Source organism: Anomalospiza imberbis, chromosome 2 (genome assembly GCF_031753505.1).
Source record: "Anomalospiza imberbis isolate Cuckoo-Finch-1a 21T00152 chromosome 2, ASM3175350v1, whole genome shotgun sequence".
Lineage (NCBI taxonomy): Eukaryota > Metazoa > Chordata > Aves > Passeriformes > Viduidae > Anomalospiza > Anomalospiza imberbis.
In genome coordinates this window covers 108,194,084-108,215,379 of record NC_089682.1, presented here as the reverse complement: position 1 = coordinate 108,215,379, position 21,296 = coordinate 108,194,084, and the positions used below count along the sequence as shown (strand labels likewise).

Genomic DNA, 21,296 nt, shown 5'->3' with positions numbered 1-21,296 from the left:
CCGAAACGCCCCCCTTTCTCAGCCTGTGGGGCAATGATCTCCCCAGCCAGACAGGCATCGGGGAGAGACGGGTGAGCCCGAGGACGCAGGAGCCGGATGTGCTCTCGCCGCTAAATATCTTACTAAAGGAGATCTTGCCTTGAAAGGCATTCGGAGAATATCCATACCCTCCCTCACCATTTTCTTTCAGCTCAGAAGCTTCATAAAGTTTTAGGGGCTTTTGTGGTTTTTTTTCCCCTTTTTTCCCCCCCTTTTTTTCCTTCTGGATAGGAGAGCCCAGCTGGAAGGAATCCTCCTTTTCCAGTAACAGCAGAAGTTTTAAAAGCATTTGTCTTGCAGTCGCCACTCAGCTCATCCCATACCTTATAGGAGGTTTCAGAGAACCTTTGGCATAAAAAGGAAACAGGTCGTGTAGTTTCAACACGTTTTATTATATTTCTGTATGCATTACTCTCAAAACATATCACAAGAAATGATGAAACCACTTAAACCTTCAAATAAAAAATCTGAAACAGTTTATGCTCACAATTGTACATATTTATAGTTAAGAAACATTCTTTATAAATACTGTTTCCTCTGTAGCAAGTTAATACCATAATTTAATTACAAATGGATAAATATGGTAACAGGTATTTACAGGAGGAAGGGCGTTATTACGGAAAAGCTAACGGCACGACGTTTATTTTTCCTCACAATCTTCCGAACAGGAACTAACAAATTGAACTTGCAAAAGCACTAAAACATCACATGTAAACCCAGCTAACAGAAAAATACATTCACAAGCGTTGTTGTTCGTGTGTGTGTCTGTGAGTAACAGAATGGAGACTTTGGCACGGTATTTCTTCCCCAGTCTATAGCTGAAATGCAGTTTACAATCAAGTTGCTTCTTAAAAAGGAACACAATATTCAAGATATCACAATTACAAAAGAAACCTTTTTTTTTCTTTCACTTTTTTTTTTTTTTTTTAAGGGATGAACTAAAACAGGAGAAGAGAGAGAAGTGGGGAGGGAGAGCAGGAGAAAAGAAAAGAAGTCCATCACTTTCTCGGGGAGGGGGGGGGGAAGAAAGATTTAAAAAAAAAAAAAAAAAGAAGCAGAAGAAGAAGAAGAAAGGGACCAATCCGTGGTTTACAAACGGGACGATCTTCTATACACCGACAATCCAGGAAAACCTCGTTCCCCACCTCGCCGGAGGAAGGAGAAGGCCGCTATATACACAGTTCGTGGGACGGGAGGGCGCAGGCTGCTCCGGGCAGGGAGGCGCGGGGACCAGAGGAGTTTGAGTCTCTGATCTTTTGTCTGAAGACTCCGGAGGGAGAGTTTCTTTCCACCAGCTTGGGAAGCTTTTAGCTGGGTGATGTGTTGGTGGCGCATGGGGTTGTTTTTCTCTCTCTCTCTCTCTCCCCTTTCCGTTCCTCCGTTGATTTACTCATTCTCTTATGTTTATTCAGCACATAGTTTTTGGAAATTTTTTTGCTGGTTCAAAATGTTTAAAAAAAAATCCAACAAAAAAAAAAAAAAAAGAAAAAAAAGGAAAAAAAAAAAGAAAAAAAGACGCGAAGGCGGGAGGGTGTGGGGAGATGAAGGCCCCCTGTTCCCATCCTGCTCGGCCGTCATTTCGCTGCCGGCGGGTGCGGCGGCATCTCCCGGCGCGTCTCCGGCGGGCTCGCTCGGTCCCTCCTGCCCGCCGCCACCGCCGCCGCCGCCGCCGGGGCGGGGAGGACGCGGCGGGGCCGTGCAGAGCAGTCCGGCGGGGCCCTACACGTACCACTCGTTGAAGTTGGAGGAAAGACCACTGTGGCCGCCGCCGCCGCCGCCGCTGCCGCCGCCGCCGCCGCCCCGGTGCACGGCGGACACGGCCGCCGCCGCTGCCGCTGCCGCCGCCGCCGCCGCAGGGGAGAGGTTGTTGGTGCTCTGCGACTCGGCGCTAGGGGACACCAGCCCCGGGGGGGTGGAGGACTCGTAGCCGGAGCTGGCGGCCGGGGAGGATTCGGAGCCTTGCGGGGACGACTCGTGCACCTGGGGGGCAAAGGCAACACGGCCGGGTGGAGGGGGGATGGCGAGGCCGCGGCCGCCCCCCGGGCGCGCCCCCCGCCGCCGGCCCGGCCCTCCACCGCCCCTGGGCCCTGCGCCCGCCGCCCGCCGCCCCGTCGGGGCGCCCGGCGTGGGGCGGCCGCCCTCCCGCCTCCCGCCGCCGGCTGCGGGGCCGGGTACCTTCATGTGTTTCCGCAGGGAGCTGGGGTGGGTGTAGGACTTGTCGCACATCTTGCACAGGTAGGGCTTATCCGAGGTGTGGACGTGCATGTGCTTCTTGCGGTCGCTGCTGTTGGCGAAGCGCCGGTCGCAGCCTTCGAACTCGCACTGGAAGGGCTTCTCCCCTGCAAGAGAGCGGCGCAGCAGCGGGGTGAGCGCGGCCGCCCCCGCGCAAACCTCTCACAGCCCCGAGCCTAGTTTCCCCGCCCTCGCCCTCCTCTCCCAGTCGCTTCGTACAGCAGTTTCCCAAAACTAGGGGCCGGGCGGCTGTGTCCCGGTACCCGCAGCGCCGGAGGGCCGCGTCGCTCACGCGTTGCCCTGAAGCGAGGCAAACCCCGTCCCCCACCTGGTTTTCCTACCAAAACCCCGGGGATATCCCCGTCCCGGCATCTTGCCTGATTTTATTTCAACCGGTGCCGACACACATAGCCAGCCCCCCCTCCGAAAGAGATTGAAGAAGAAAAAAGAAAAATAAAAAAAAAGAAAAAAAAAGCAAGCATCACCGAGCCTGTTCGCCTCGGTACCAAATCCGCTATCCTGTTTAACTGGAAACCATTACCGACAGATTTAAGGCCGGGTATATTGTTTCGTGTGTGGATATTCAAGATAAACGCACATCCGCTGGGAAAACTAAACGTCTGTAAAATACTTCATTTAATTTTCATAGGGATTCCTCTCGCCCGGCTGCCAGGACTCCAAATGCCGGGGAGTACTTTGGAGGTGAGAACTCCACATTCCCCCGCCTTTGGAAGGGGAAGCATTTAACATTAGATTCCATTAGCACCTAAATTGTTTCTTAAAGACATCCGCTCAGACACAATGACTTCAGTGCGGGCATCTCATGCAAATACATTTCTCAAATTTTAAACCTTGTTAAAGCTCGTCTCGCACCTCGCATCGGGCTTAGCACTTGAGAAAACAATAGGCCTCGAGATTTTTAGCCTTTCTCCGGGTAAATATTTGGAGTGGAAGTCGCTAAAATATTTGGCTGTCTTTTATGAAATAGTCTGGCACGGTTTGAGCCGGCAGGAGTAGTAAATGAATAATAGATGAGGCGGGAGGATGCGTTTATTTTTGTTACCCTTCGGCTCAGGCGATTTTCCATCAGGAAAGCCTGAGCTCCCTCGACCTTCCTCCACCTGATTTGGGTGGAAGTTTCCGAACTTCAAATCCTCTGCTCCCTATTACATAATTTAATAAACTGTTGCAAAAACACCTTAAATCACATCGAGTGAGACTTTAAAAACAGGGTTTTGTTAAATGAGAAAATTTTATTACCTTGCTCACACCATTTAAATTTAATGGAAAACATTCCCAGAAAGGGACTTTTTGCCACTTCTAACGGGATTTAGGACTAATGATTGATTTTGCACGTATTTATATAGTTTCTCTCAGCATCCATAAATAAAAGCCATGCTCACAAGCGATGAAGTTGTATGCAAATACGTTGCATAGAGCAAATGACTAAGGCGTTTCAGATGGATGGATGGACGGACGGATGTCTTCCCGTATTTTAGCAAGATGGCAAAATTTGGTTCGCGCTGTATTCCGCGTTTCTGCAGAAAGACTCCGCTGAGTCTCAGCACAAATCTACAGCTCTCACTCCCAAATTAAAACAAATCAGTAAAATATCCTTTCGAAATCTGGAATGGAGGTGGGTGTATGCTGCTGGGGAAGAAACCAAAACAAACGCAGCCATGTGATGGAGAGGGTTAAAAAAATAAACTGGAAGCCTATTTTATCACCCTCCTAATTTAACATCACTCTGTCTGAGTATCTATCAGTTTACACATATATACACACAGATATATAGGCACGGGCAGAGGGAGGAAATCTGGCGAAAGAAACCCGAATTACCTGTGTGCGTCCTTTTGTGAATTTTGAGATTTTCTGATCTGGCGAAAACTTTTCCGCAGCCAGGGAAGGGGCAGGGGAAGGGTTTCTCTCCCGTGTGCACTCGGATGTGATTGACCAGTTTGTATTTCGCTTTGAAAGGTTTGCCTTCGCGGGGACACTCCTCCCAGTAGCAGACATGGTTGCTCTGCTCGGGTCCCCCAACGTGCTCCACCGAGACATGGGTGACCAACTCGTGCATGGTGCTGAAAGTTTTATTGCAACTTTTTTTGGGGTTGTTCAGCTGCTCGGGATCGATCCACTTGCAGATGAGTTCTTGCTTGATGCACTGCTGCCGCATGTAGCGGAAAAAGGCACCTGGGTGGTGGTGGTGGTGGGCTGCCATGTTCATGCCCATATTCATATTCATGGGGCCGTACTGGTTGTGCAGCTGAGCCGCCGAGTAAGGGTCAGTCCTGGGGCTGGAAACCTGGCGGTACTGATCCGACCGGGCGAATACCTCCCCCGGCAAGCCCAGTCGCATCTGCCCGTTGAGAACATTTTGGGAGGCGTGGGGGCCGTGCTGGTCGTGGATGCCCGGGAAGAGGAGGTGGCTCTGAGCGTCCGTGTGCGGGTGGTGCAGGCTGCCGGCCGCAGGGCCGAAGATGCCGTGCTGTCCGCCGGCCGGCGACGAGTCCCCGAAGCCCCGGCTGCGAAACAAGAAGTCCCGGGTAGAGTTGAAGGGCGCCCCGGAGTAGGAACCGACATGAGCGGCGTGGGGGCCCAGGGCGGCGGCAGGGTAACCGGGCGCCTGCGAGGTGAACGCCGAGCTCTGCCCGGGGGAGAGGTCGTGGGCGCCGGCGTTGAGCTTGAAGGCGCCCATGTGCGCCGCCGCCGAGTCCACGAAGCTGTTCTGCGCCGCCAGGCTCAGCTCCCGGTCCTGCATCTCCGCCGCGGCCGAGTGGTGGTGCCGGGCGAAGGTGCCCACTCCGAGGGCCGGGAACTGCGGGCCGGCGTCCAGCAGCATGTTCCGCGCCGCTCCGGGGACGCAGCCGCTGCCGCCTCCCCGCTACAGCCTCCGCCTCCGGGCTGCCGCCGCCCGCCCGCCCGGGCGCGGGGCCGCCGCCGGTCCGCTCCGCTTCCCTCCGGCAGCCGCCGCGTCCCCCCGCCGCCGCCCGCGCCCGCTCCGGCCCGATGCCGCCGCTGCCGCCGCCGGCGGAGTCGTATCCGGAGCCAGGCAGAGCAGAGTCCAAAGGCGAGCGGAGAACCAAAGTGTATTAAAGGAGCTGAGGCGGGGGCGGGCAGGGGAGGGGAGGGGGAGCAGGGGAGGGACGGGGCTGGGGACGGGGGGGCGGGGGGGGGGGCAAGGCTCGCCTCGCCGTTCCCTGCGGCACACACGCACGCACACACACACACTCACACACACAGACCCGCGCACACGCCGCCGCCGCCCCCCCGCTTCCTCCGCCGCCACCGGGATGTCAGCGCCGCCGACCCCCGCCCGCCCGGCCGGCCCCGCGCCGCTCCCCGCGTGGGCCGCGGCCCTCCCCGCCGCCCCGAGCACCCCGCCGCTCCCGGGCCTCCGCTTCTCGTTTTATCCTCCGCCGGGCATTAGCGGTGTCTCTCACGGAGAAAAACTTGCAGCCGCGGGTTCCCACGGAGCGAAGGGACCCGGGGGGTGCCCCGCGCCGCGCAGCCCCCGCCCGCCGCAGCGGAGGGGGGCGAGGAGGGGGGTGCCGGAGGCGGATTAAAAACAATAAGGGCGGCGGTGGGGGTGGGGAGGGGAGGCGGGGGGCGGGAAGGGGCCGGGGAGTGCCGGAGCGCCGCGAAGGCAGAGTTGCAGCCCCGCTCCGCCCGGGCTCTCGCTGCCTTTCGCTCTTCTGTTTATTTCGGTGGGCGCTGCCGAGGCGGCGGCTTTTTATTTCCCCCCCTCCCCCTCTTTTTCTTCCCTCCCTCCCTCCCCCGGCCTCTCTCCTTCTCCCCGCCCGCACTGGCGGCTCCTCTCCCAACGCCGCCTTCACCCACCGCCCGGCCGCTCTCCCGGCTCCCGCTCATTGGCCCAAGCCGCCCCGTCCATCCGGGCGCCCCCGGCCACCGGCTAATGGCGGAGCGGCCGCCCCGAGCCCTGCCCGCCCCACCGCCCGCCCCGCGCCCCGCCGTGCCACCGCCGATCGCCCCGCGGCCGACCGGCCCCGCACCGCACGGGCCCGCTCGGCGCCGGTGGCTTCAGTCCCTCACTGCCGGTGGCTTCTTGATTTTTTAGGGGAGTCACCCCCTCCCCCCCCCCCCCCCGCCCGTCTCCCCCGCGGCGAGGGGAAGGGGTGGCGCGGGGAGAGGCGCGCCGATCTCGGAAAATATCGATGTACGCTTTGGCATGTGATCCTGCCTCGGGAGGCAAACAAACAAAGCGAGGGGCTTAAAATATAACCCCCGCAGCCCCTTTCCCCATTTCGGCTAAAGCAGATGAAGCCCGTGATCGATAAAGGGAGCGAGGAAGGAATCAAATAAAAGTCGTGTTGACGGGGCGAGGGTGGCTGGGACTAAAAAACCCAAATCAAATAAAAATTAAAATATAAGACGGAACGGTCGCCCTGGCTGTTTGGGCTTTTAAACCACTTATGTGGGAGCAGAGAAGTCGATTTGCGATCTGCGATCTGCATGTGTTGTGAATGTGTATCTACGAGCAGATGCTTTAGGACTTTTCCTTGTGTTTTCTCTTTCTTGAAAAAAAGAAACAGAAACAAACCCGAAAAAAAAAATCCTACCCAAAACCCCACCCTGCCATTGTTATTTGGAAACCGGATTCTTACATGACAGGAATAAAAAGCGTAAAGCCGGCACACACACACGCACCCGCACACACACAGAGCAAACAAGTCCCCTTCCCCTCCCCCTCCAGTAAATACACGTCTGGCCCCTGATTCGGTTTGTTTTGTAGTGGCTGAAAAATAATCATCTCGAGGCCAGCAGCTCGCCAATAAATAAGGCTTTGTAAAAATCAAAGCCTGGCATAACATTTGCCGTCTTAACCACCCTGCACGAAACCTTACGTCTCCATACCCATCAGTTCTCTGCTTGGCGGAGAAGCAACCCAAAATATAAGGGTTTTGTGGTTCTGGGAGTCTTTTTGAAATTCTCCCTTCGATATTCCTCCTGTGACTCCTCATGGCACTAAATCCTAAATCCCACATCAGACACAGGCAGGCTCAAACCTGGACCCACAGTGTCCAAGCAGAAGTTTTACAAGGAGAGATGATGGATGGATGGATGGATGGATGGATGGATGGATGGAAAGCAGGAAGGAAGGAAGGAAGGCAGGCAAAGGTAGCACTGCCTACCAACTAATGTCTTTCCCATCATTGTCACTAAATGGTTAAAATATTTCCAAGACTGTCCGAAAGTGTTTGAAATGTGCCGGTACCGGACATTAGTCTTTGAACAAGTCGAGGATTCAAATTGGGAAGAAGTGAGATTCCTTCTAATCGGAAATGGGCAATAGGAGATAAGCCGAATATTAATGCAGAGCTGCACCTCTGATACCAGCAGCCTTTTTCTCTGTGCTCGCTGTCATTCGGTCCTGCCTTTGCAGGCAGGAGTGTCTGCTTCCCAGATCATGTCTTTCCAGGCTATAGCTTGGGAGCATATGCTGTCCTTGTCCTGACCCCCCAGGCTCCCAGGAACAGACCGCGAACAAATTCTATTTTCCTTCTCTGAAAAGATTTCGAGGCGGAGGTCTGAGCGGAGTCCTCCACCGTTGCTGGGGATTTCGAGAGCCCAAGCTGAAGAGGAAAGCTTGGTCTCCTGCATCGTCTGCCTCCAGATTAGTGAAAAAAATCACACAGAAAACTAGACGTTCGAATACACTTCCCCCCCACCCCAACCCCGATTTAAAATAATTTACCGCATCTGAGATTAGAAAAAGAACAAATACGTGCAAGAAAATTGGCAGTTCAAAACAGTTTTGGAAAAAAAATAATAACAAAGGTGAATATTCATACAGATATCTACCTTCTGGGTTTTCCCCCTTTTTCTTTTTTTTTCTTTTTCTTTTTCTTTTTCTTTTTCTTTTTCTTTTTCTTTTTCTTTTTCTTTTTCTTTTTCTTCTCCTTCCTTCCTTCCTTCCTTCCTTCCTTCCTTCCTTCCTTCCTTCCTTCCTTCCTTCCTTCCTTCCTTCCTTCCTTCCTTCCTTCCTTCCTTCCTTCCTTCCTTCCTTCCTTCCTTCCTTCCTTCCTTCCTTCCTTCCTTCCTTCCTTCCTTCCTTCCTTCCTTCCTTCCTTCCTTCCTTCCTTCCTTCCTTCCTTCCTTCCTCCCATCCTCCCATCCTTCCTTCCTCCCATCCTTCCTTCCTCCCATCCTTCCTTCCTCCCATCCTTCCTCCCATCCTCCCTTCCTCCCTTCCCTTTCTTCCTCCCTTCCTCCCTTCCCTTTCTTCCTCCCTTCCCTTTCTTCCTCCCTTCCCTTTCTTCCTTCCCTCTCATTCTTTTCCTTTCTCTGTTATTATTTTTTTCCCTTCCTTTATATTTTTGCCCCCTTTTTCTTTCTTCTCCTTACCTTATTTTTCTCCATTTCCTGCCTCCCCTCCCCTCGCCCCTCGCTCTGCCTGTTCAGCGGTGCCGGCATCGGGGCGCTTTCGGGGGGATGCAGTGAATTCCATCCGGAGCCCCCGCTGGCTGGCCGCTCTCTGCTATTCTTTCAGGGCTCCAGCCCTACTCTCTCTGCAGGAAACAGAGGAGCTGATCCAAGTTCAAAGTCACGTCGCCGTCCCTCCTAAGAAGTGCTTTATTTGCCTCTGAACCGCAAAACCCCTTTCCCCCATGTCACAGGGTAACATAGGAAGGGAGCGAGGGAGGAAGGGAAGAAGGGAGGGGGGCAGAGGCAGCGGCAGCCAGCCCCGCACTCTCTCGTCGGGCCACCGCCACGAGCACAGCCTGTGGCTCATGGCAGCTTTCGGGGAGGAAAGCAAACGGTCACCCGAAGTCGGTGGTAAACTGTTTTATTGAAAGAAGTTTTTCAACAGGTTTCTGGAGGTGCCAGACCTACAGAGCAAACGTCAGCTTCCCCGGGAAAGCTTTCCTGTCTTTGTAAGTTTTCCAAAATTCGCTTTAAAACTGTTCTTCTCTTGTTCTTACGGGCTGATGATGCGAAAGGAGCTGGAGAGGGGTGTGGAGGGGGGGAGGCGGGACGAGGGGAGAGCAATTTCTTGTTTCCCCTGAACTGTATATATCGCCTGCTCCTTCTAACCCTTTTCCCGAGAGGTGTCATCGCCCTCTGGGGAGGCTCCGCGCCCCCTTTCTCCATCCCCCCCTCCCTGGCAGCCATGGGTGCCGCAGTGGGGGCGCAGGCTGCGGTGGGGCCGGGGGCTTTGCCCATGGGAAGATGCGGCTGGCGACGGCCTCGTCGGGAAAATGAGGCGGAAGGACCCACCGGAGACGGGTGTGTGCACATGTGAGAGAGAGAGAGGGAAAGCGGGAAGAGGGTGTCCTTCCCCCAAACTTCAGTCTTCCAACGCAGTAAGGGGACGAGGTGCGGGGCGAGGAGGGGGAGTGTGGCCGGCCCGTAGCCTGGTGAGAAGAGGCCAGTTGAGCGGCATCACTTGCACCGTTGTCTGTATCACAGACACTCATAAATTCAACAAGCTCATCAACAGGATATTAAGTTGCAGGTTACCTTTGATGGTGCCGATCCGAGCCACTTCTAGGCCGTTCGACCTATGACCCGTGAAGACCACATGTGTTGTCCTCTAGCCTCCCTCTGTAAAACACACACTTCGAGACAAAAGTTCTTTGTCAGGCTCTACCGGCAGAGTAATGTAAAAGAAATACAGGAAATAATGAAAATCTCAGCCAAAGCTGTAACTTTTAAACGCTTTTTTAAAATTAAAAAAAAAAAAGAAAGAAAGAAAAAGGCAAAAAATAAAAATATACTAGGCAGGGCAGGGACAGAAGGAAGGAGCACCTCGGTTTCGTGCCATTAATATTTATTGTTCCTTCAGTTGCATTTATGTATGTATAAAACCCTGCTCTCGGCGGTAATGCCGTGAGACGGCGGGGGCCAGGAGCAGTGTAGCACTTTTTTTCCAGGACGGGAACCTCGGCCGAGCGGCAGCCGGTGCCTCTGCACTGCCCAGCTGCGGCTGAGGGACGCGCAGCGCCGCGTATTTTGTGCGCCCTGCCCCACTGCGCCACTCATTCTGCAGCCAGCACAGACCCGGTGCAACGCCCCCCAAAAAGGGTCTGCCGCAGCACTGCCGGGTTTTATTAGATGCACCTTTTTCCATCTGGAGATACCCATATAAACGTTAGAGGCAGGGGAGAAGCGTCCCAATAAAGCACGATGGACTTTGTAATACAATTTATGCTGTCATTCATAAATAACAATGCCATATGGTAACCATATTGGTTATACAAGTAAAGCCGTCAAAGTGTCACTATTTGATTTATCTCAACAGCTTCTTCCAACGGTGATGTTCAGAGAGAGGGGAAGTGGGAGAGAGAGAGCAGAGCAAAATTTGGCCTGTGTTTCCTGAGACCGCCTCTCTCTTTTACCTCTTTCTTTCTTTCTATATATGGATGGATGGATAGATAGATAGATGATAGATAGATAGATAGATAGAAAAAAAAGAAAAAAAAGAAAGAAAGAAGGATTTTTTTTCCTTATTTTGTCCCTAACTGAGCAAACCCCATAGAGGATGGCCCCTCTTTCCCTGGCGATGTGCGCACTGAACACGACAGCTCCGAAACTTATGCTCGTAAATCCCGGTCCCAAAGGTGCCGCGGGTCCGGGCCCCGACAACCCCTAGCCCCGGATCCTTGTGTCAGCCTCAGGTTCCCGCCTGGACGCACGGAACGACGACATTTAGCACAGAAGACAAATTTTTAAGAGTATAAGTTATCTGTCCGCTGAGCCCTTCCATAAAGAAGGGGTGGGGAGTCTCACTGCCATATCGCTCTTTACTCTCTTTCCCTTTCGTGCCTCCTGCTCTCGGCCGAGGTCCTGGCGCCTTCCTGCTGTCCCCCTGACGGGACAGTGAGCAGGGTACCGTGCGTACGCCCTGCCCGTGTGGGTCTCCGCGGGGCTGTAACTCGGGTGGACTCCACCTCCGATGGCGCATGTTTGGGGAGGGAACCGCGCCACAGGCTCCCCCGCGCCGCAGAGCGGCCCCACGAGCGTAGAAAACCACCCGCGACGGCTCGGGAGGAGGGTTGGCTTTTCTAGCGTATCTGGGGAGTCTTGCGAGTCTTCCCGGGGAAAGCGGCAATCCTTTCTAATGGTTCCCCAGAAGAATGTTTTACACCTTATAAAATATTGCTCCCCAACTATCAATAAGACGTGCATTAAAGACGATTGTTTGTAAATGGTGCTCATGATCATTAGCATACATTTACATAATGCAGCTCACAGCACAGCGTTTTACGGTTAAACACCTCCTAAAGCCGATAGCCCGAGCTCTGTTTATAGAGGAAGCTTTACGAAATAAATTTGAAGGCTTCCAGGCTTTCACCCCGCCTCTGTATCCTCCCCCGATGTCCCTTGGCAGGTTTGCCGGCGAGCGGAGCACTGCGGGAGGGCTCTGCAGCCGGCTTCGCCGCGGGAGCAGGGCGCGTTCCGACCCCCGACGGGTGCTGTCGGGGTTGTGGGGGGCTGTGGGGGTAGCACAGCACGCCTCCCCTCTGCTGCAACCCGAGGACAGCGGCAGCCTGGGCCTGAGCTGGTGTCGGTGGGTTAATGGGCTTTAAATTCTTCATGGCTCTTTTGGAGCTGGCAGCGTCCAAAATTGTCACTGCGCGGGCAGCCACCTTCTCTTCCCGGCGTTTGCAGCCAGTCCTAAAAATGAGCGAACTTCCACGTGAATCTCCATCAACCCCTCCCTCCCCACAGTCACAGGTCAGCTGCCTATTAGCCAGCTATAAAATAATTCAATTTTTTATAGCGTCTCATAAAAAGAAATTGATCGGGGTATACATTTGAATTAAGACATATGAAATCGATGACAGATACACATCACCTGCGTTTAACAGGAGAGGGACAAGGAGGCATGCAGAAGGTTCCACAGAGCTGTGATACTTGCTGTTCACCTCCACAGCATCTCTCATCAAACCATTCCATCTCTGGACCTTCCTCCATCAAGGCACCCAGAATTTGGGGAGGAGGGAGGGCACAGTTTGGATGGACGTGTAGAAAATACATGTATATAAATACCCGTACAGACGTATGGCTACTTTGCGTGAAGTTTTTACTGTGCAATAAAACAATCGAGCAGCCGCTGTTAAAACCCGGGGATCATTTATTCCCATTCCTTGCCTTGCAGCATCACTGAAACCCCCACGGCGGCTACACGAGCCGGGAGCATTGGCTCGTCTCCAGTGGGGGGAGAGAAGGGAGGGAACCGGTGGGTCTCTCTCCCCCTTGAGCTCCCCCTAGAGCCTCTCGCCCCCCTTTTGGCAGCCGTGGGCCAAATCCTGCGAGTTTTGCCCCCGCGAATAGCGGCGGGAGAGGCAGAGGAAGGGGAGCCTGGAGCCTGGCCCAGGAAATGCCGGACCAGCACGGGGCTTCCTTTGAACGCGGCTTGGCACAGGGAAGCGGCCGAGACGCACAGATGTAGTTTCGTCAAGGGGATTAGGTGGCCGGGGAGAGCCGGAGGTGCGTGTGGGTCCGCTGGCGTCCCTCGCCCCGTTTCCTCTCCTGGAGAGGCGGAGAAGAGTCCCTGGCTGCCCCGCAGGCAGGGTAGGGCAGCCAGCTTGCCTGCACTTTCCAGGAGCGCGGGAGCTCAAGGCATTCCCAGGGGGACCAACAGCCTAAAGAAAGCAGATGACATATCAGTAGAAGCTACTTCTCCTCCCACAGAAAAGTCACGACAATACTCCTTTCCCCTTTTGGCTCGCAGGGAAATCCCGGCCTTGCCTAGTCAACCCCCTCAAAGGGCAGCATCCTTTGTACCAAAGGGCCAGTTTCGGCGCTCCACAAAGAGCTTCGCTTTCGAGGACCAGCACACCCCGCACCCCAGGGGCGGTCCTATCGCTGTCCCCGCCCGTCCTCTACCTCTGCCCCCATTCAGGAGAGCTCCTACTTTTCCTGCCTTTTCGTCTGGGGCAACAGCTCAGGGCCGACACCCACCAGCCGGAAACTCCCACATTTCCCAACCTACCGTTCCGACATCCTAAAGAGTCGAGGAACATTTATGCTCGGGGCTGGTATCACTGCGGGGGTTTCACCTCTATTTCGCCGCTGCTGAGTTAGGGCTGAAGTGGATGCAGCTGCCTGGACTACGGCTGGCGGGCCGCCGAGGGGCGTGGGGTGGCTCTCCCCACGGGATGCCCCGGGAAGCCGCTGCGGGAGGAGGAAGCCCCAAAGCGGCAGCGAGCGCAGGCTCCCAAAACTTGGCTCTAACATGTGCCACTTGCCCCCCTCCTCCTCCCCTTCCCGCTTCCTCGTTTATTTTCTAAAGGAAAGGAATCCCAACCCCCGCCGTCTTCTTTTTAGGGAAACTTTGGCCGCCTTCCCCTCGGGCATGAGTACACACAGGCTCGGCCTCGCGTGGGTGTGGGGTTGCGCACATTGTTGCATGAGGGAATGCTTTCCCGCCTCATCCATGAATAAACGTGGCCCTCCAAAAAAAAAAAAAAAAAAAAACCAAAAAAAAAAACCAAAAAACTGAGCACAGACACGAGCAGCGGCGCGCGTGGGCTGCCGCCGGGCGAGGAGAGAATCCCCATGGCCCCGCAAACGTAAACACGGCGGAGCACCTGAGCAGGGCGCCCCGTCCGGTGCCTGGGGAGTAGAGGCAGCTGCCGCCCGGTGCCGCCCGGTGCTGCCGACGGGGGGCGGCGGGGGAGGCGCCGGGGGCGCCCCGTCGGGCCCCGCGCGAAGTTTTGCAAGTGCAACTTCGGGGGGCGGCGCGGGGGGGCCCGGGGGGCGGCGGGGGCGGATCCCCGCTGCGCCGGCGGCCTGAAAGGGAGCCAATCGCGCGGCCCCGGCCGCTGCCAATCACCGCCATCCGTCCAATCCCTCCGGCGCGGTGTCCGAGCCGTATTCCCCAGCGCGCCGCCGAAGTGTGGTGAGGGCTCTGCCAATCGCGGGCGGGCAGAGCGGGGCCAGGGATGCGCGGGGCTCGGAGCGCAGACAAAAGAAGTTAAAGAGCCGCTTAATATATACATGTTTTTGAAGGCGGGTAAAGGGAAAAAAATAACAACAGCGAGCGTAGATGGGCTTGGCTGTGTCGTTATGGAGCCCCCTTTGAGCAAGAGGAACCCGACACTGAGATTAGCGGATTTGGCAGCGGCTCAGCCCCATCCTCACCAGAACATGACAGGCTTCCCGGGGCTGGGGAACCACCACGTCCACCCCCACCACGCGGCCCACCTCCACCCCGGGGACGCGGGCGGCGACCCCGGCGGCGCCCTCACGCCGCTCGGACCCGAGCACATGGCGCAGCCCGCCGCCCTCAAGCTCACGCCCGAGGCGCTCACCGCCGCCGCCTTCGCCGCGCCCGCCGCCACCACTACCGCCGCCGCCGCCGCCGCCGCCACCGCCACCGCCGCCACCACCGCCGCCGCCGCCTACGCGCCGCCCTCCGCCGCCCTCCCGGGATACCCGTCGGGGGAGGCGGCGGGCCGGGACTTTCTCCTGCGGCGGGAGCTGCCCGCCGCCGCCGCCGCTGTGCACGGGGCGCTGGGCGAGCAGCACCCGCCCGCCGGCTCCCCACACCTCCCGCACCCGCCACCGCACGGCGTCTTCATCTCGGCCGCCGGCACCTACGGCGCGACCGACGGGGCGCACGCCGCCTTCCCGCCGCCCGGCGAGCAGGGCGCGCCCGCCGGCCGCCACCCGCCGCTCAACGGGCAGATGCGTCTGGGGCTGGCGGCCGCCGCCGGGGAGCTCTACGGGCGCGCCGAGGCGCACTACGGGGCCGCCGCCGCCTCCTCCTCTTCGGCGTTGCAAGGCTACGGCTCCGTCAACCTCAACCTGGCGGCGGCCGGCCACGGGCACCCGCACCACCCCCATCCCCACCACCACCACCACCACCACCACCACCACCACCATGCCCACGTCGGGGCCGCGGCGGCGGCGGCAGCGGCTGGGGCCTTCCTGCGATACATGCGACAGCCCATCAAGCAAGAGCTGATCTGCAAGTGGATCGACCGGGAGCCGCCTCCTCCACCTCCGCCGCCGCCGCCACCGGGCGGTAGGAAGCCTTGCTCCAAAACTTTCAGCACGATGCAGGAGCTGGTGAGCCATGTCACCGTGGAGCACGTCGGTGGGCCCGAGCAGAGCAGCCACGTGTGCTACTGGGAGGAGTGTCCCCGTGAAGGCAAGCCCTTCAAAGCGAAATACAAACTCATCAACCACATCCGAGTGCATACGGGAGAGAAACCCTTCCCTTGCCCCTTCCCCGGCTGCGGGAAGGTCTTCGCTCGCTCCGAAAACCTCAAGATCCACAAGCGGACTCATACAGGTGGGTTGTTCTTCACACACACACACACCCCCGCAAGGATTTCCTTCCTTTTTTTTTTTTTTTTTTTCTCCCCTTTCCTCCTCTTTTCCTCCTCTCCTACGCACCGCCGAACATGTGACTTTTTCATGAATAAGTAATTCGGCAGCACACGGGCCACGCACACACAGCTACGTACACGCTCCCGGCCCCTCTGCCCTGCACACACGTGTCCCGTCCCCCCCTTCAACCCCCCCTTCACCTTGGGCAACTCCCTCCCCACCCCCACCCCCTCCGCTACCCACCTCCCCGCATCCTGGCACCACCGGATAAATACACCGATTAATAAATAACGCAGAGCCGGGGGAAGACGAGCAGCAGCCCCTGCGGAAGAGCGAGGAGAGGATGAGCACTCGCCCGTCCCTACTCCCGCCGCCCTTGTCCGGGGCACTCTGCGGGGCTCACCCCGCGTCTGGAAAGCGCTGCGCTTTGCCACTTCCCCCCGCCACGCCGAAGGACGGCGGTTCTGCTCTTCCTGGCGGTTCTGCTCTTCCTGCCGCTTCTGTCGGCGGGGACGGAGCCGGGTGGGTGACGCTTGGCCCGGCGGAGATGGGGCTGCGGGGGCTCTTGGGGGCGCAGTTCCCCTGCGCTGCGGGCGGCAGTGGCGGTGCTCGGGTCTGCCGGTACTACCGGGACTACCGGACTGCCCCTGTGACCAGCGTTCCTGGGGCTACCCCCGTACCGGGACTGTCCCTACTACCGGGACCAACGATGCTGCCGGGTGTACCCCCCGCCCTGGGCTACCGATGTTGCGGAACTACCGGGGATGCTGAGGGCACTGCCGGGGCTGCCCGTGCCGCTGGGCTACCGGACTGACGCCGGTCCCGAGGCTTCTGGTGCTGCCTGGGCTGCTCCCACCTGCGGCAGTACCCGCGGAGTCGGGAAGCAGGGAGCGAGGCGGGGGAAGGCTCTCACCGGAGGACGTTTCCCTCCCTTTGAGGATCTGAGAAGCAAACTTCAAAGTCTCCCCGACTGCTCGGCGGGGTACGGGAGGAGGGAGCGGCACCCTCGAATAATGCCTCGGGGGCAGGCGGGGGCCCCTGGAAGGGCTTGGGGTATCTTTGAGCCTTTTAGTGTTTTATTTTTCTGGGTCTGACTTTGGTCGGGTTTTTTTTTGTTTGGTTTGGGTTTTTCCCCCACTTTCTCCTCATTCCTCGCCACTCCCGAAATACGCATTTCCATCTGGGTGTAAAACACTGCCGAAAACGAACGAAGCCGGGATTTATAGTGGCAGACAAATATTATTCCTTGGAGGATACTTAAGGAAGTGGAGTTGCCGTAATTGCTTTCTTGATTTATTGTTTGCTGCTCGGGAAGAGAAAAGCGGCGACCGTACAACGTGTTGTTCCGATGTAAAACCAAATGGCCCATGGCTGAAAGGATTATAGATTTTTATCTCCAGAATATGTCAGGCACGAGCCCATATGTAGCAGCGGAGCCCTGGGGGTGCCTAGTGCTCTACACCCCGAGCTAGGGATGGCGTGTGTGGGGGAGATTTCTCTGGGGGAGAGGAGGGGACAAGGTCTGCCACTTTTTGTTGTTAACGACACCGTGGAATGAGTTAGCTGGAGGCCCGCGGTTTTGTCATCTATTTGAAAAACTAAAGTTCATCGCGGACTCTTCTGGGCTTCTCAAAATCCTTACCCACCTCAGCTCCAAGGGGCAGGCGGGAGGGAGGTGGGAAGAAGTCCGGAGAGGCTTGCGTGGAGGCAGAGATTCAGCCAGAAAAAGACCCCCCCACCAAAACCCAAATACGGATCAGGCACAGTTCACAGCTCTTAGATGAAGTCGAGCATTGCCCCGAGGCAATTCGTGGGACGTGGCTTCTTGCAGTGAAAATTTGGAGAAGTTTTTAGCTTGGGGCTACTTGTAGTCCCCGGGAGAGTGTCTGTGCGTGAGCCCACAAAGAAAGGCTCTATCTTCGCAGAAGGGGTCGTTGCACCAAAGCAGCCCTCAGGCTGGGGGGCAATAGCTCACCTCGAATGACAGCTCTGCCCATGGGAGGGCAAAGGCGACAGGAGTCTTTTTCTACGTATTTCTCCCCACGCCTTCGAGTGGACAAGGGATCCTAAACTTTCTGCCCGTTCCTATCAGATTAATCACTGTCATTTTGCCACTTCAGCTTTAACTTAGTCATGTGCAGCCTGGGAGCAGGAGAGATATACAAACTATTCGTTTATGGGCATTTGGCGCCCGGAGGGGGGGGGAAATAATAACACCATAATTGTATCATTAGGCAATTTTGCATGTTTCTGGTAATCCCTCAGGAAGAAGAAGAGTATTTCCGTAATTCAGGAAGCATTTGTTGTTTGGGACTTTTTTTTTTTTTTTTTTTTTTCCCCCGCAGAAGCATCCCCTCGGGGGCTGCATGCCACGCTCTTCAGCTACTGCCCTATTTTGGGAACAAATCACTGTTCCTAAACTCGGTGCATTCTAGGGGGAATGGGGACCTAGTCCCTTCTGCAATTTTGCTTTCCCCTCGCCAAAGACGATGCTCAGGATGGTCAGGCTTCCTTCCAGCGATTCCTAGACCCTCCAAAAAAAGTGATCCCAAGCCCCATCTGTGCCCCTCCCCGCCGCCAGCGCTGCTACTGCCAGGAGGAGTTAGGGGACGGCGCCCGGCATCTCGCCCCCTTCCGTGGGTTGAAACCACCTACAAATGGTTAAACTCTGACGTGATGCCCTCGTCAGCATAACGGGGACACACCGGGATCTTCGCCAGTCCTGGACTTATGGGGAATTTGATCATTGCGATCTGGAGTCTGGCGAGGGTGCCCACGCGTGAACCCAGGAGGAAAGAAACTTCCCTAAGACTCTGACGGAGTGGACACGGTTTGGTCCAGCTGGTTGGAGCATTTCTCAGGGGGCTGCGCCTCGGGCTCTGCAGGTCATGGTCAGCAGCAGAATGTGTGAACCTTCATCCTTGGGGTAGCACAGACAGAAACTGCCCAAAACCTCCCGTAGATTTGCTTTGTTTTCCCAGAAAAATTAATAGTAATTAAGGAGCAAACGAAGTGACTGGAAGCTTGTCTCGGGGGTGTGCAGAGGTTTTCATGCACACAAGGCATGCGTAAAACCCACAAGACACAATTTTTTTTTTTCCTCCCTTTATTTTTTTTTTTAAGATAAACTTTGCACTTTCTAGTGCTACCACATTGGTGGTAGGTGAGCCGATTTTAATGCATCAAATTGATGCATAAATAGGCTGTGGAGGTGTATGTTTCTATAGTAACAGCCTAGAAATTGCTTCTAAAAATAAAAATAGTTTTCTCATTTCCATTATTATTTTGATAAATAATAAACGTGATACGATCTTACAAAGGGGAGGAGCAGTAAAAGTCCCTTGCTGGTAAGGAGAAAATGTCCACCGAGAGAGCTGCTGGGTTGTTATTTCTGAGCCCTCAGAGCAAATCACATCTGAAAATACGCATCAGCCATGTCTAAAGCGACTCAAGAGTCGCGATAGTAATGACAAAGATTATCAGTGCAGATCCATCTGTGTTGGACTCACGAGTAGCATGGCAGAGTGAGAAAAACTCGCTGTAAGAAGCTTCGGTACGGGATCTGGCACTTTTTTCTTTTTCCTCCGGTGTCTCAGCGAGAGGCATTTACCCAGCCCTATTCGGGAGCTATGAGGAAGGGTCGGCTCGGGAACTATGGGGAAGGACATGGCTATAAGTACCAGAACATATGGATTCCAGGGTATGCTACAGGAGAGAGCGTGTGTGAGAAAGGTACGCCAGGCTAACCGCCCCCGGCTGATTTTCACAACCCCTTTAACTGTTAAGCAATGTGTAAAAACCCTCAAAAGTAGATCATCCGCACACGTTTAGACCCAAATTTGCCCAGGCTAACCAGCTACTCTGCCCTCATCTCCGGTGTCTGGGTTGGTCCCCCCAGCTTGCAGGTCCCCAGTCCGGGCTGCGGGGTGCTCCCTCCTTTGTGCCGGGATGCTTAAACAGGTGTTACTTTTATTTTCCCCAAACTAATTATTCCTCCAGCGCAGTGCCCATTGGGAAAGGATTACGCAGGAGATGTGCCAGGCGAGCCAGGCTGCCGGCAAACGCCAGCCCTCGCAGGCAAAGACATTGAGAGGTTTTGTTTGGGCTCGGTCATTAGAGCGGTAATGAAGGTTTCTCGTGTGCGAGGGGAGCGCCGCGGAGGGCAAACAAGGCCGGGGGGGCTCTGCCGCCGCCAGCCCGGGACTCGGGGCCTGAGGGCTGCCAGCGACGTGTGACAGGCAGCAAAACACGGGGGAAAAGTCGGAAACCTCGGGCATGTCCCGACTGTCGCGACGGGGGAGGAAAAAAGGGAAAGGGGAGGAAAAGAAGGGAAGGGGAAGGGTTACCCTCGCCGCTCGCCCCCGGAGGCCGCGCTGCGGAGGGGCTGCGGTGCGGCGGGCGGGCTGCGGGCAGGGCCGGTAACGGTGCCCTGTGTCCCCTGTGTCCCCGCAGGGGAGAAGCCCTTCAAGTGCGAGTTCGACGGCTGCGAGAGGAAGTTCGCCAACAGCAGCGACCGCAAGAAGCATTCCCACGTCCACACCTCGGACAAGCCCTACTACTGCAAGATCCGCGGCTGCGACAAGTCCTACACCCACCCCAGCTCCCTGCGGAAGCACATGAAGATCCACTGCAAGTCCCCGCCGCCCTCCCCGCCGCCGGGCTCCCAGGGCTACGCGGCGGCGGGGCCCCCCGACGGCCCGCTGCCCCCCGAGGCCGACCCGGCCGCCGAGCCGCCCCGCGGCCGCGCCGCCGCGCTCTCCCCGCCGGTCACCAACCTCAGCGAGTGGTACGTCTGCCAGGCCGGGGCGGCTCCCCGCCGGCCCCGCACCCCCTCTAGCCGCGACACCTCCCCGGCATCCGAGGAGGATGAGCCCCACAGGACTTCGGGAGGCAGAACTGCTCCCTAGGGCCCTGCCGAGCCGTGCCAAGCTGCCGGTGGCCCCGGCCCCACCGCACTGGCCCGGGCTGCAGAGGCAGCCACCTGGCACGGGGGGCTGCCGTGGAAGTGCCATCAGGTTTGACTCGCGCTATTTATTCCATGTACAAAACCCTATGGTGTTTGTATGGTAACTAATTTAATTAAAGAGACTCGGACTTTTTTTTTTTTTTTTTTTTTTTTTTTTTTTTTTTTTTTTTTGTAAATAAAAGCATTAATAACGCCAGGCTGGGCCATCCCAGTCACCCGAGCTGCACAATTTTGCAGCGGGACGGTGCCAGTCGAGATGCCCATCTTCCACTCTGCCCATGCCCATTGCTCTTAACAAGATGAAGCTGGCGAAGGCTGCAAACAGGCAGAACCCAGCCGATCTCTGGAATGGCTCCTTAGTAGCTTAGCTGCCACCCCAGCACCTCCTCTTTGGCCTGGGTAAAGCCCCAGGTCAGCAGCAGCCTCTTGACTGTAAAGCAGCACCTGCCAGAGCTCTGGCTAGTCAAGGACAGGTTGCACATCCCTTAAAATAAAATTAAATAAATGCATTTCCCCACCCCTCTTGCAGTTCAGCTCCTTTGTAATTGATGTTTTCTCTCCCGAGTCGGGGGGTCCCACCTGCACCCAGCATTTTCTCTCCAGCCTTTCTTTCATCCTTAGGCGTAACATTGTGCAAACGATTTACGAAAGGAAAGACAAAAGATGCAGGACTCCTTTTTCACTCCTCCATCGTTTATACTTGTATGGCTCCTAGAACGTAGCCAGAGAATAAAAGAAACACGCTGCTATTTGA

General features: G+C 56.3%; 2 protein-coding genes across 2 annotated transcripts; one reads left to right on the top strand and one right to left on the bottom strand.

Annotated features, from left to right (window-relative positions):
• Positions 1-410: 410 nt before the first annotated feature.
• On the bottom strand, positions 411-5,377 carry ZIC2 (Zic family member 2). Its single transcript, XM_068182523.1, has 3 exons — positions 4,111-5,377; positions 2,215-2,378; positions 411-2,019 (listed from the first exon to the last, which is right to left on the bottom strand). Exons 1-3 carry the CDS (start codon positions 5,111-5,113, stop codon positions 1,759-1,761), a joined length of 1,428 nt encoding a protein of 475 aa, XP_068038624.1. The 5' UTR covers positions 5,114-5,377; the 3' UTR covers positions 411-1,758.
• Positions 5,378-13,759: 8,382 nt separating this feature from the next.
• Positions 13,760-21,060, top strand: ZIC5 (Zic family member 5). Its single transcript, XM_068182522.1, is given in 4 exon segments — positions 13,760-14,570; positions 14,572-14,659; positions 14,662-15,538; positions 20,029-21,060. Coding segments are annotated over 4 exon segments (1,752 nt in total). The 5' UTR covers positions 13,760-14,238; the 3' UTR covers positions 20,484-21,060.
• Positions 21,061-21,296: the final 236 nt, after the last annotated feature.